Raw genomic sequence first — 15,744 nt, forward strand, 5'->3', positions numbered from 1 at the left:
TTCATGGTGTTATGCTTGCACTGCCATTTAGCAGGTTGAAGAAGTTTTCACACCATAATTATAATATCCTTTGGGTATCTGTTACTAGATCACCTCTGGGAGTTCTAAAAGAGTATGCTCCGGTCTTAAAACCTATAACTGATACTATAGGTATCTCAAAAGGATTAAATATTGGGCATGAAATACTGAAATTGATAACACTGACGGCTAGATGAGTGCTCTTTTGTCTACTCGACGATGCATGAAAACACTGGTACACACCAGAAATCAAGAGTATAATGGATTCTATAGTAAACTTATCCTGGAGAACTTTCCCCAAAGAATGCGAATGTCGTCTTAAAGGTTGGAAAATGCTCACAGCTTTCAATGATTAGCAAGATGTGGTTTTTGGATATACCTGTTAAAAGGTTTCAGGCTTCTGCTATGGAAAATAATTTGGGCGATATCGAACTGCAGCAAAAGACGTAGAACAATGTGCTCCTCCACCATAATAACTTTTCGACTCACACCATCGCGGCTCCATCCACTTTATACTCTAGCTCTGTAAAGTTCACTCTCCGGGAATGTGACTGGAATGAAAAAGAGTAGACTACTTTGCAGACCTCCAGCAAACGTATTTTCAGGCGATTCAAAGAAGTTAGAGCATTTCTAGGTCTAACTGAAAGCGGACTGTGTTGAGTAGTAATTCGTGATTTTTTCATATTTTTAAGTTTTAGTTTTGTAGCATACGTAGAGATCTTCGATTCGCCACCTATTTGCTCGTTATGTTTGAACTCTATTTCTTGTTATGACATATGCACTTTGTACCTCACTCGATATAACAACATCACTTTTAGAATAACGGAAACATAGTATAGACTATACTTACAATAAAGGAATCATGAAAAAATTACGCATACGCACTGGCGCCCAGTTGATGCTTCCAAATTGAATGCCAATCTTACAAGCGTTCAATTCATATAATTGCATAAAGAAGATCCAACGAGACATTAACATTATTTTACTATACATTTTATTAATAATTGGTTTTTAAAGTTTCATGTACCGTAATTTATTAATTCTAACAACAATAAATACTCTTTTCAATAACTTACAGCTACATACATATGTAGATATGAGCATAATAAAATATAGTTAGATAAGACTAATTGGCAAGAGATTAACAACAAAAACAAAGCACAGGCTAAACAAAACACTTCACTCTAAACAGAGCGACTATGACCCTTACGCCCAACCGGCATTGTGGAAGATTTTATAAATTTGATTGCGATCGATTTTTTCTGCTTCTCGATCGATTACGACCATCTCTTTGGGTGTTAGTAGTGATTCTTTCGCAAGTGCAGCGGCGATACGTGGATTACTATAGAAGCGCCGACTCTTCGACAACTCGGGTGGTAATAGTGACTCCCGCTCAGCATTGGCTACAACTGAGGGATGCGGTGGGCCCTCCTGATTGGGCTCAGATATTGGTTTGAAATCCGGTGGTGAAGTGGTATATTGTAGGTATTGATGTTGTTGATAGGGCAATGGCACTGGTTGATGAAAATAAAATTGCGCGCTGCATGAGATTGTGAATAGGCAGAGGCAAAGCAAGACTGAGTGCATTTTGCTGAAAAGAAATAGTATTTATTTTTTACATTAATTTAATTAAAACGTCTTTAAATGTGGTTATTTTTAAATGTTATTTTACAGCTACTCTTCTAGGAAGAACTAGAAATATAAAATCTCTAAAAACTCATTCTATATTTCAAAAGATAAATTACCTATTTGCCGTCTCTTCTATATCAATAAAACCCAAATAATTTTCGCTCGCTTAAATTGACAGCCAAACTGTGAAACTATGAAAGTTTCGAAGCAAAACTTTTTTGTTTTTTCTGTTTTTGTATAATTATCAGACTTAGAATCTTTCATATTATTTCAGTAATGAGAGTAAAAAAAATTTCTGTGGAGTAGGGGATCTAACAGCAGTTATTGCGCAATAATATTGTACTTTTTTTATCTTCTATTACTTTCGCACCAGAATTTTACAAATGCAATAATTTGATTTTCAATCTTGCTTTATGTTTAGACCAACATTTATTAGAGACCTTAAATCCTTTACGCAATACTATTATCCTAGAGCTGGAATGTCCTACAAGTTTTTAATCGGCTCGATCGTTATATAGATTTTATCACAATATTTCAATTTACTGAAGATTATTAATTGTCACAGAGCGATTACTATGACTTTATATCTACACCAAAAATACAATATAACTTGAAGGAAAAATTATACATAAAAGCCTCCCAGTAATTATAGTTAAACTCCCCAAGTAAATGATATTTCAAAAACATGTATTTTGGGTAGCTAATTAGTAAGCCAAAATGCTAAAATGTGCGCGATTTGCTTACAACGGCTGCTTAAATCGGTACACCTCAGAAGTGCGTTGCGATTTTTACAATGGATGAAACTATCGAACAAAGAATGTGTCCTAAAATTTATATTTCTAACCAAATTTCATGTGCGTTGTCAATGTTGAAAAAAACTTACGGAGATTAAGTTCTATCAAAAACATAAGCATAAGAGTGGTACAAAGACTTCAAAATGGTCGAGAGAACGTTGAAGACATGCCTCGTTCTGAACGACCTTCGATCTCAATTGACAAAAATATTAAACAAGTGAATTCGTCAGTCCGTTCGAATGATTTTGGTGAATATTTTTGGTTTGAAACGTGTTTTACTCGACTCGTTCCGATAAAGCTGAATTTTTTTTTCAAAAAGAGTACCGTAAACAAGTCTCTTTGGACAAACTTGGGGGAGGGACAGACGGTCAATAAAGAGTTCCGTTTAGCCGTATTGAGGCGGTTTGCGTGAGATCATCCGTCGAAAACGGCCGGAATTGTGGAAGATTTACACCATGATAGTGCACCATCGTATTGAGCCACGATTGTGATTATCGTTTCGTGGAGTCCGCTTTCAGTCGATCGAAGAGATAAAACCAAATTCGCTGAAGGGGCTGAAGGCCATTCCAAAAAGTGCTTATGAAAAGTGTTTCGAGGTTTGAAAAATCGTTGGCATAAGTGTATTACATCTGGTGGGGATTATTTTGAAGACGACAAAATAAATATTGATGAATAATTAAATATTTTGCGTATTATTTATAATTTCTGGGTACTTTGTGTCACAAATGAACTTTTCCGCCGACAAAGACAAATGGATTTCATTTTCTGGAAAGCTTTTCTTGTCATTTGCAGAGATAGCCCCACACTCAATATACTTATCTACTACGGTATGCCACATTATAGATTAAAATAAAGTATTTAGAAACATTTTCACTTTTTCGATAACTTCACTTGTATCATAGAAACCATCCTTTCTAAAACTGTGTTTCACTAGTTTAATAATTTTCACCGAAGCTGACGGTTCGCAAGAGACACACTGTTATATTCATTTACAATATTTTTAAAAAGATTGGCGCATCTTATTATTTCTTATATCACGCTGTATCACTCTATTTTGTAATACAAATACATAAATGTTTATATTTTAAAAAGTTTTATATCATTTTCACTTTAAAAAAATTTCATAAAGGCACTTAATACATTATTTAGTTTCATGTTCCATTCTTAATATTTTACTTTAACTAACATTACTAAAAGATCCGTTTTCAGTGCACCCACAATGAGACTTACATCATTTTCGAAATATTATTACTTCGGTATATCTTTATTTAAACTTAATTTTGTTTACACATCCACAAGCAGACAGACGCACAGTTGATACAAGATAAACGACGTTCCAGCTGCAACTGATTTTAGAATTACTTCGAAACGATCTTTTATGTTGAATGAGTTTGAATAATGTGCGCAAAGCAAAATCCAAAATCAAAATGAAATACCAAAAAATAGAAAAGTGTAAACAAAGATTTGTGCAATGTTAAGTACAATAAGAACATACATAATGCGCTGAGGCGGCGTGTGCTATTAGCATATAGCAATTCGCTCTGGGCCAACAATGAGTAATAACAAAAACAATAAAGCTTACTGAAATTGAAAGCTTTTGCGCATGCGCATGTGCAACAATCTATGAACAGGAGGCAATAGTAGCAATAACACAACAAAAACTACAAGCAGCGAGATCAGCGACGGCTGTACTCTGAGCAGCAGTAGCAACAGAGGCGGCAATAGGCGGTTACCTAGTAGCCAGCATATGTTGTCAACAACCGGATGGGGGTTATGCGTGATTGTGGCGTTTTGTGAGAGCTTATAGTTGGTGGATGACGTCCCAGAGAAGTGAACGCAACGCCTTATAGGGATATACCGTGGTTATATCTTAATTGTAAGTACAATACTGGTAGTAGCGTTAAAGAATCATATACATGTAAATTTGTTTACACACATACATACTTACAGTAGACAAATTAGGTGTCAAACGTGTTCGTGGTGAACTTGAAATCATTCTTAAGTCAAAAGCGCATGATTATGTGCACATTTACCACTTTTAAACAATTGCGCTCAATTGAATTGTATTAGGTGAATAATTAGCATTCGTTTTGCTATCAATATAATTTTTTCATATTTCTGGTGTATTTTCAATATTTCTCAAAATAACTCCTTTCTCTGAAAATCCTCTGTGTGACCTTTTTTAAAGGTAAGCATATTTTCTATTGACTCAAGTCGCATTTGAAAGTTTGTACGAGCAATTAAATGCAGGCAGCTGATCAGCAGCTGTTACAAATTTAGAGCCAATTAGTTGCATAAATATATCTGCGTTTATATATGTATGTTTCTATGCGTAATTGCTATTATTCGATATAACTTGTGTGTATGTAGGAATGGAAGCAGAGCTTATAAAAACTAAAACACATATATAATTACTACAATTAATTTCGTCTCTAACTGATGTCACATGGCGAAAAAATATATGGTTCAAGATCAACCATATCCTCAACTCGAATCTATTGCTTTTTTTGTTTACAAATGCTGATACATATATTTTTGGAATCAGAAAAAAGTTACAAATCTTTCGTAATAAGACCTTGAGTTATTTGTATTTTGTATCCATATATAATATATGTATATTACGAGATTGTTGTGAGTCAACCATGGTATATTTACCTACTTTGCAATATTAATTCAATGAAGCAAAAGTAAATCATAAATTCAGTCATTTGAACAGAGATTTAATTCCCCAAATGGGGACTAACGACTCGGATAGCTCATGGGCTCTACAAAGCGGTGATTAGCCCGATTATGACTTGCTGTTGTTGTTGTTTTAACAGTTATCTAGTTCTTCCCGTTAGGATGGTAAGGATTATCTAAGTTATCGTCGAAATGCGATATATTGGTATGGTGGCCAATAATGGAAAGGAAATACGCGGTATCTTATATTTAAGACATGCAAAGAGCAGCTAGGTATATATGTATACAGTATGTATGCAACAGCAGAGCTCTTAGAACTACGCCAAGTCAGGCACTTAACGTCATTTTAGACTGAGGGAAACCTCACACGTTTCTACCCATTACCACGGATTTTCGAAATCCTATAGAATTGAAACTAAATTCGGTCCTCAAAGTGGGAAATGGGCGAGGTAGACAGGAGCACAGGGATTTTCCTCTATAGATCAAACTAGTTAATGGAGTAGAGGTGGTGTCTTTTCAGGAAAATTATAAACTAAAATTACTTTCCAGTTCCCAGATAGCTGCAGTGTCTTCCAAGCAGAGATCGCACCAATCAAAGGCAGTAAAACATCTTCTATGCGAATGCAAGACTACAGTATGTACAGAAAAGGAATCGCAACTATCGGTCGAGGACTTTTGGATGACGTTTCAGAGGTTGTAAAAATATAACTTCTTGCACAGCTGAACTTCATTAGAAGCACGGGTGCTTCAGATAGGAGACAATAGAGTGAGAGAATATTAGTTCCGGTGGTATCACAATTTAGCATATAGCTTCCCGCTTTTAAAACCCCTTATACGAGTTTAAAATAAATTCAAAAAATTAGTTGATCTACCTTAGTTTCCCCATACTACGGTGTTGAATTCGGTTTAGACGGTAGTTACTACGCCCTTTTTTCCAAACACGATGTTCTTCAAAAACCTGTCAGAATAACAATAATAAACAAATAAGGTAGAGCTGAGTTCGGGTATAACCGAGCATTTCATACTCTTGCAACATGCAAGTATTAAAGAAAGGGAAGTACCTTCAGGTGGTCAAGGCTTGTTAGTTATATGAGCTCTGGGGCGAGTTTTCAACCGTTTTTGTTCATTCTAAGCACAAACACGTATACTCGTAGTATAAGAAAAACACGCTTTCTCAAATTCATTACTGTGCCCAAAAAATAAGGTGACATTTGAATTTAAACTGCGCGCGTCGAAAAATTTGGAGAATTATTTTTTTTTAGGTTGGTAGTACTGCCAGTCACATTTATATCAAATTTCATGTGAAAATATTCATTAGTGTTTGGGATACGTGTCGTTTTTTGAGCTGCAAAAAGTGAGTTTTTCGTTTTTTGCGATGTCGAAATTTGTTGAGCAAAGAATTTGCATTAAATTCTGTTTACGGAATCAATTTTCTGCTGCGGGTACGTTGAAGATGGTGCAGAAAGCCTTTGGTGATGAGGCTATGTCTAATAGAAATGCTTACAAGTGGTATAGTGAGTTCCAAGCCGGCCGTGAACGTGTCGAAGACGAAGAGCGTCCAGGGCGACCATAAACCTCAACCGACGAAGCTGACGTTCAACAAAACAAAGATCTGGTGTTGAAAAATCGTCGATTAACAATTAGAGACGCTGCTGATGAAGTTGGCATATCGAAAGGCTCAGCCAATACCATTTTGAAGGATGTTTTGGGCCTCAAGCGCGTCAAATCTCGACTGGTACCGAAAATATTGAATTTTTTGGAAAAAAGGCGTCGCGTTGAAGTGTGTGAAACGATGCTTTCCGACTACCAGGGTGTCATGAAATGCATTATAACTGGCGATGAGACTTGGATTTATGCTTACGACCCCGAAAAACCGATCAATCGAGCGAATATCGTGCCAAAAGAGAGCCGAGACCAAAAAATCGCGCCAAAGTCGCTCAAAAATCAAGGTCATGTTGACTGCTTTCTTCGATTATCGTGGTGTTGTGCATTATGAATTCCTTCCAACCGGTGAAACAGTCAACAAGGAATATTATTTGAACGTTATGCGTCGTTTGCGCAACGCTATCCGCCTAAAAAGGCCGGAATTGTGGAAAGACAATTCTTGGTTTTTACACCACGATAATGCACCATCCCATACTGCCCCCGTAATTCGTGATCATTTCGCCAACAACTCAACCCATATCGTTCCGCAACCACCGTATTCACCTGATCTGGCGCCGTGCGACTTCTGGCTGTTCACCAAGCTCAAAACACCGCTCCGGGGAGACCGTTTTTATACAATAGAGGAGATTCAAGCCGCAGCGAAAACGGAGCTGAAGGCCATCCCGGAAAGTGACTACAACCAGTGTTTCGAAGATTGGAAAATCCGTTGGCATAAGTGCATTGCATCGGGAGGGGATTACTTTGAAGGGGATGAAATACCATCTCGGGAGTAAAAGTCTGGTGTATTTAGTTATCAATTTGTCGCGGCCTTAGCAGTTTTTAACAGTACTGTTATATGAGGAGTGAGCCGGGTTATCATCCGATTTCATCCATTTTCACACTGTTGTTAGCAGTTCTTATAATATGTATGCCAGTCGAGTGGTTTAGGAGACATGCACATTAAATTTATTAATTTAAAAAAATGAGGTGCTCCTTGCCAAGTGATCGCATGTGTCAAGTTAAAGCTCTATATCTTAATGCAGTCCTTAGTTATGGCACTTTATACGTTTCGGTTAAAGGCGTTTTGTGTGCGTGGCAGTGGTCCGATTACGCCCATCTACGAACTCGATCTTTTTTTGCTTCGAATATTCGATTAAATAAATAGAGTAAAATACTCTCTAAAGTAAGCTTTGTGGATAAAACCGTTTACTATTGTTCTTTCTTATTTTTGTACTTCCGGTATATTGTAGTAAAGATTTTTTAAATGTATGTTCCAGATTGACTTTAAGTTACGTGCTTTAAAATTGCTCGAACTTTATATAAGTACCAAAATTTTTGAACACAAATATGCTTTCACATGTTGGGGTATTTTTTCCGAAATTCACTCTTATGTCCTTACGAAAATACATACATAGTTCTTCAGTAGTACGAGTATATACTTGTATTATATAAAAGAAATTAAAATTATTAAAATATGAATTTATTTTGTAGTTTGCTCTTTAAACTGCATTCGTATGAAGTCTTCATAAAATAATTCAAAATTCATTTAATTAAAATTAAGTAAAGTACATAAATATGTATATTAATTCTAACAGACAAGTTATAGATTGGCTCAGCATTTCGTTAATTAAAGTGAATTACATTTCCTGACCCACAACACTTTGTAATTTTTGGCGGTTCAACTATGGCCATTAAACTGAATGCATAATTTGATGAAGAGATAACCGCGGACATTCAAATAAATGCTCTATTGCTTACGTTTATCACAAATATTTACACACCGCACACATAACGGAAGCGTTAAAGCTCATTACATTTGTAGACAACTCGCAAGAGTCCGACTACTGGCATACTTATTACCCACTCGTAAAAATTAATATACAAGTATGTTATTTACATTCGAACGCAAAGCAACAACAATGCATACAACGGTGGCATTAAAGCCACTAAAGAACATAATCTCGTGATATTTGGTTATCCATGAACTTTATGTTATCCACAATACACAGTTAATGTGCGCTGGCGCACTTCTCTGTCGCACCGTTGGTCATTTAAGTGTGAAGTGAATTGAGTGGTTTGGTGAGTATGTATGTTTTTAGTGTACGTGTAGAGGCGGGTGTGCCGCGTTGTTGTTTTATAAAAACGAAGCAAATTACATTTAAGTCTTTAAGACCCGACCTTTTGTGAACTTTGTTGCTATATGCAACTTTTGACGTACTTTATGAACGAATCAACTTACAACCACTCATGCATATGTATACATGTGAATATAATGTATGTATAGTATATCTAACAAATTGCTGTTATTTTTTATATTAATGTATAAGCGTACGTTTACGTGAGCACATTTGTGATATTCGTACATATATTGATACATACATACTTACAGATTTGAATTCGAACTTCAATTTAAATCATTCATTGCCAAGGTTTTCAAGTTATTAACCTAACAATGTACTAATGTGCTTCTATTCACGTATGCAAATTGTTAACATTTTCTATGGTGTTGAAAGTAAAATTATTTTTTCTAAATTCTTACACTGTAAGAACTGGCTGATGGCAATTATTGACAAATTATATGTTTGAGTATTTTAAACTAGGCAGAGCTACTGAAAAGTTATAAACAAAATTATACCTATGATTTTCCATATATTTTTAACTGAATATATGATATATAACCTTGTATGTAGATATGGCAATAAAATTGATACCCGAATAACTGTCTGTTCTTCCGTTCTTTCGTCTGTTCCCTGTGCAAGTAATAACCGATTTCTTAACATAGTATTCTGAGAAAGTTGGGAGTTTTATTTTTTGGTGTAAATATGATTTAGTATGGGAAATGTATGTAATCGGTTTTTAGCTTCATCTAGTCCTCATATACCTAATATAATTTTAGTGCGAGATATAGCTATGAAATTAAGCGGCAAGTTATTACTTAGATATAAGCCAATCGGTCTCAAAGTAGTTTTAGCCTCAAGAAGGAGATTCCATCAATAATATGATGAATAAACTAGTGTCAAATAGAAGTACAAACGGGTTTTATTCCCACAGATTTCGAGATATTTGTCTTAACCCCACTGTTAATATATCAAGTTCTGGCACCTTTTCGGTAACGGATGCTAACCACGCTCAGCCCCATATAATGGTTATGTTGAAAACTATTAATAGTGTGAGTACGTCCCTAATAAATACGTTAGCAGCATTAAATACGATATAAAGTTATCTACACTAGATGGCACGAAAGAGATATATAGATGGAATCACGGTAAAAATTAAGTAATTAAACAACTCTTACTTTATCGTGAACTCCTATTTCTCAGGAACTACTCGACTAAGTACATGCATAATATTATATTTTTCTCATATCTATATGTTACAGTATGTAAATGGGCACATTGGACCGAAAACCATACCTACTGTTCATATAACGTAATTTTAAATTCCATTTGATTATTACTCTTTGCAAAAATACTGCCTCTGAGGTATGTTACCTCACGTTCAGAAAAGTTCGAAATCGAGCCATAAAGAGCCCCTAGATTTCGAATATGTGGAATTTTGGGCATATTTCTAACTAAATAACATAATGGACACTCTGTGAGATATATTAATGAAATTCAGAGAGCAATTTTCGCTGATAATAGCGTGTCTGCTTGTCAAATGAGAAAAATCGTGTTCATACTTCAGAATTATGCCGAATATAAACATTAATGTGTGAGTTTTCTCAACAAAAATGCATGAATACATGTCCTTACACCAAACTTTAAACTGTGCCCAAAAAATAAGGTGACATTGTATTTATTTTGGAAATTATTTATTTATTCTTCCAAATCAATTTCATCCCCTTCAAAGTAATCCCCTCCCGATGCAATGCACTTACGCCAACGGATTTTCCAATCTTCGAAACACTGGTTGTAGTCACTTTCCGGGATGTCCTTCAGTTCCGTCTTCGCTGCGGCTTGAATCTCTTCTATCGTATAAAAACGGTGTCCCAACCGGTCAAACAGTCAACAAGGAATATTATTTGAACGTTATGCGTCGTTTGCGTAACGCTATCCGCTTAAAAAGGCCGGAATTGTGGAAAGACAATTCTTGGTTTTTACACCACGATAATGCACCATCCCATACTGCCCTCGTAATTCGTGATCATTTCGCCAAAAACTCAACCCATATCATTCCGGAGCCACCGCATTCACCTGATCTGGCGCCGTGCGACTTCTGGCTGTTCACCAAGCTCAAAAGACCGCTCCGGGGACATCGTTTTTATACAATAGAGGAGATTCAAGCCGCGGCGAAGATGGAACTGAAGGCCATCCCGGAAAGTGACTACAACCAGTGTTTCGAAGATTGAAAAATCAGTTGGCAGAAGTGCATTGCATCGGGCGGGGATTACTTTGAAGGGGATGAAATTGATTTGGAAGAATAAATAAAGAATTTTCAAAATAAATACAATGTCACCTTATTTTTTGGGCACAAGTATATAAGATATATAAGATTGTACCTCTCTAATTAGCTCCTCGGTTTGTATTATTTTCTCCAGCAATAGTATAAAGAAGTCACAACAGTCCCTTTGTCTGAAACCTCGTTTGATACCAACGGCTCGGAGAGGTCCTTCCCGATCCTCCTTTCACACCCTTTTCCAAGATTTGGCGCGTGGTTTTCCAGGTTTTAAGACGACAATAAGACCCAATCAGTTTGTTGACGGTGAGCTTCAGTCTTTCACACACAACGCCCGATCCCAATTGATAAAGTTGATACCATTTCAGATATTTCAAAATCGATCACCACTAACAGCTCTATCTATCTAATTATAAACAGCGGGAACTAAGTTGCGCACATAAGACGTGTAATGTAAATATAAAGCTTTGAATGTTAGCTGATACCTTTTAGTATTATGCTAAAATTCCTGCCTTATAGGAATATGGTTTCTCTGTACTTACGTTAATTTTAATCCAAAAATTCAACATTAGTTGTCTTTGTATCACCCTAACATACATATTTGATTCATATTGATTGACATATATACATATGAATATACTATAATTTAGCATTAAGTACTTAAATGGTTTGCGTTGGTTACTCATACGCCACCGGTTTTAAAAACTTCCACCATTAATCTGCAGCACCAACAATTAAATCAAATAGGTGCATACACCCACCCACCCAACACGCAACGTAAGGTCAAGGTCAAAGGAGTTTTTTATTATTGCAGCGAAACTATTAGAGTACGGTTCAATTAACCCACCCAGTCAAACCTTGAATACGTCCAAACGCAAATGTCCTTATATGAATCTGCATACATACATACATATATGCAAGTACATACATACTATATACGCGGTATAGGTATGTTTAAGACAAATTAGACGACTATTTCTGAACCAACACACAGTTTAACCTTCCATATACACTTAAATGTGTTCATATATGTATATGTGTGTGTGTGTGATTATAGCAAAAACTGTCGTTTGCTCCAGAGTTGCTAGCAATGACATTGGTCGTCGCATGTTCGGCATTGAAAAGTCGGAATGTCGCTTTTAAAAGTGCGCTCGTGCGTTGCATTGCACGCAGCAGACCAATTCAGCCGTTTGCCTACACACGCTATGTGCGTTTATACTTATGTATATATGCATGCATGTACATTTGCATTTATGTATGCTAGTATGTTCATCTAACTGTCTATGCAGTAATTTATGTTTTTTGCATTTGCATTGCTTTACGCATTAAAACCCCAAACATGCATGCATTTTATCTAAGTCTACGACAAAAATATTTATACATGCATAAGTACGTACATATGTACTTAAGCTCCTACACAAACACGAAAGCTTATATACATGTATGGTATATTATATACATATATATATAACGGGTGATCCAAGTAGAGATACTCTTTTCAATAGTTTTTTTTTGACAGATCACGCGTGACTCGTATCACGCTCTCATATTAAATTTATTCAGTATTCATGAATAACGTTTTCAAATCGCTCAACTTTATCCCGTTCTGTAAAGAATGTTTTTCGCGCGCTTCCCTCAACTTATGGTCAATGCCATCGGCCTACTGAGCGTACTATTTGCAACACCATCACCCATCTTGAGACCCAGCATTCATCATTGGGCAATATTCGGCCGAATAGACCACGTCCAAGACGCAGTGAAGAAAATATAACAGCCGTAGATGAGAGTGTACACGAAGACAGTGGAGAGTCGAATCGGCGCCGTTCGCAGTAACTCGGACTGACGTATGGAACGACGTGGCGCATTTTACGTCGAGATCTTAGATTGAAAGCATACAAAACACAACTTGTGCAAGAACTGTAGCCACTCGACCTTCCTAAGCGAGATCGCTTCGCTCTATGAGCTCTTGAAAAGTTCCAAATAGATCCGACGTTTTTGAGACAAATTTCGCTGAGCAATGAAGTCCATTTCGGGCCCAACGGGCAAAGTGGTCGAATTTGGGAAGAACAGCTGAACCTGAACAGCTTCAAGAGCTGCCATTTCATTCAGAAAAAACAACGGTTTGGTGTGGTTTATAGGCAGGTGGAATAATCGGTCCATATTTCTTCAAAAAATGATGCAATTGAGAACGTAACCGTCACAATACCGCTTTGATTCAGGCCTTGAAGCAAAACATCACACGTGTTATGAGTCGAAATACTCGAACGAGTCATCGAAAATTGGACTCAACAGATGGATCATCTGAGACGTAGCCGCCGTCACCATTTAAAAAAATAATCTTCAAAAGATAAATGCCAAAGGATGTTCTTTCGAATGATAAAAACATTCCTCTTTTAATTTGATATTCTGTGTTTTTTCTTTAAAGAAGGAGGAAACCTAGAAAGTCTTTAAAAAAGTAGGAAACCACGAAATGGAACACCCTTTATATATAAGTACGCACTTATCTGCACCTGTATCAAAACAAAATGTATGAATGACCGGTTGGAGACAAATCTACGCCACTTCATGTGCACATATATTACATATTTATGTGCAAGTGATCTTATGTATGTATATAAAAGAGTGCGGTGGCCGACTAAATGTAGAAAAAGCAGGTGGTGATAAAAACTGCACCATCGAACAGCCGATTTGTTTGCTGAATCTATGGCAACCAATAAAAGTAAGCCAAGTGCAATAACTGTGTATGTTTTAAAGTGTCCCAAGGATACACATGCATACAAATTTCAAGTGCAGTTGGTGGCATTATGGTGAGCACAATTGAGTGAAAATAGTTTATATAAAAAAGTTTATTAATTTATTTCTGTAACTAATTCCGTTGAGACAATAAATAAAGAATATAAAATTATTTTTTTCTGTTATAAGCTAGCTGAGCGTGGTTGGATTATTATAATTATTTTGAGGTTACGACTATTTTTATTATTATAAGATTTCTTATAGAAAACTATTTGAACATTTTTGTTTTTTATAACATGCGAAGAAATTTCGTGTATGAGAATAAAATCATATTATATATTACAAACTGTATAGTTTTTATATAAAGGGCTTTTCAATACACCCCACAGGAAATAGTCTAACGGCGTCAAATCGCATGATTGAACGGCGGTCAATTGACTGGGCCATTTCGTGAGATAACACGTTCACCAAACTTGGTTTTCAATTAATCGCTTTTGACATTCGCTGAGTGGCTTGTGGCGCCGCCCTGTTGGAACCACATATTGGCCTAGTCCATATCATCCAATTCGGGTCAAAATTATTCGCTTATCATTGAACGGTAACAATTCCCATTCACAGTAACGTGCCGGTCTTGATCATATGCAAGAAAAACGGCTCAATGACGCCGCCGGCCAATATACCGCACCAAACCTTATAGATGCAATGATGACTCATGATGACTCATGGAGTACGTAGGAATGTGCTTTCACAGGAAAAAAAATTTCATTGATATCCCGATCTCTTATTGAAAAACCCGCTCTAAAAGTTGAGGCCACTAACTCCGAATATCGGTAGAAAATTTTAATAATTTCGACTCGTTGTTGGATGGTATATCTTTCCTTGATGAAATGGCAAATCTTACTGAAAATAAATGTCAAAAGTGCGTGAAAAAATGTGTTGGCCTTTGATGTCCCTATCGTTCTACTTTTGTAGTGCCCTATTTTCAATATATTTTATAAAAAATAGTAAATATTTGGCTAATCCTATAATATCTAATATAATCAGGGTTAAATTGAGTTGTAATGATAGAATGGATAGCTTCAGCGTCATACCCTTTTAAGCGCATCTCTCCAACAAATAATAAATAAATATGTATACATTACTCTAGCTTTTCATAACCACGCCCACTCTTAATATTTTATACTTGTAAGTAAAGCTTATGTCACTGAGCTATTAAAAATGTGATAAATATCATGGCAGTAAAAATTTAATTCCCAATGAAATCTGAGAAGAGTGTAATGCACAAAAAAATTAAGCTCTAGTGAACTGTTCGCCCTCAACAAGGTTAGCCTTTTTCTAGATTGAAAACTAATTCAAACATTTCGGTATCTGGTGGGTATACACAAGTACGCCAAAACCGAAATTTTGGATATCGAGTATAGAAAGCACATTATATTATTTTTAAAAGTTAGTATTTATCCAAAAAATGCCATTAGATTTTATTTCGAAACATCAACCGGCGCATGCACACATTTTTTATATCACTTATAGAAATGTTGATCATCATCTCGATCACTGCTGCTTGAATTAGCTAAAATATCATCATAAAATGCTCCGTTCGTGTTGGTTTTCATTTTTGAAAACAACAAATGGTAACATATATGTTCATGCGTAGAGTGGTTGATGAGACTGTTGTTACTTCGTTCACTTTTTTGGTCTTCATTTAATTCAATTGTAACAAAACGCCCACAAAACATTATTTAAAATAAACAAGTAAGAAAGGGCTAAAAGTTCGAGCGTAACCGAACATTTTATACTCTTGCAATTTGCAGGAACAACTTTCTTCAGGAACATATGGAAGTTAGAGATGGTA

General features: G+C 36.0%; 1 protein-coding gene across 2 annotated transcripts; it reads right to left on the minus strand.

Moving 5' to 3' along the window:
* Positions 1 to 1,015: 1,015 nt before the first annotated feature.
* On the minus strand, positions 1,016 to 8,696 carry LOC105225026 (uncharacterized). 2 transcript variants are annotated; one of them, XM_049458081.1, is made up of 2 exons: positions 8,523 to 8,696; positions 1,016 to 1,609 (listed from the first exon to the last, which is right to left on the minus strand). In XM_049458081.1, the coding sequence occupies exon 2, from the start codon at positions 1,603 to 1,605 to the stop codon at positions 1,225 to 1,227; it is 381 nt and encodes a 126-aa protein (XP_049314038.1). In that variant the 5' UTR covers positions 1,606 to 1,609; positions 8,523 to 8,696; the 3' UTR covers positions 1,016 to 1,224. The 2 variants fall into 2 exon arrangements, with proteins under 2 accessions (XP_049314038.1, XP_011201630.2); XM_011203328.3 differs by lacking the exon at positions 8,523 to 8,696 and adding an exon at positions 3,672 to 4,229 and having other exon boundaries at positions 1,018 to 1,609.
* Positions 8,697 to 15,744: the final 7,048 nt, after the last annotated feature.

This window comes from Bactrocera dorsalis, chromosome 5 (genome assembly GCF_023373825.1).
Source record: "Bactrocera dorsalis isolate Fly_Bdor chromosome 5, ASM2337382v1, whole genome shotgun sequence".
NCBI classification, from domain to species: domain Eukaryota; kingdom Metazoa; phylum Arthropoda; class Insecta; order Diptera; family Tephritidae; genus Bactrocera; species Bactrocera dorsalis.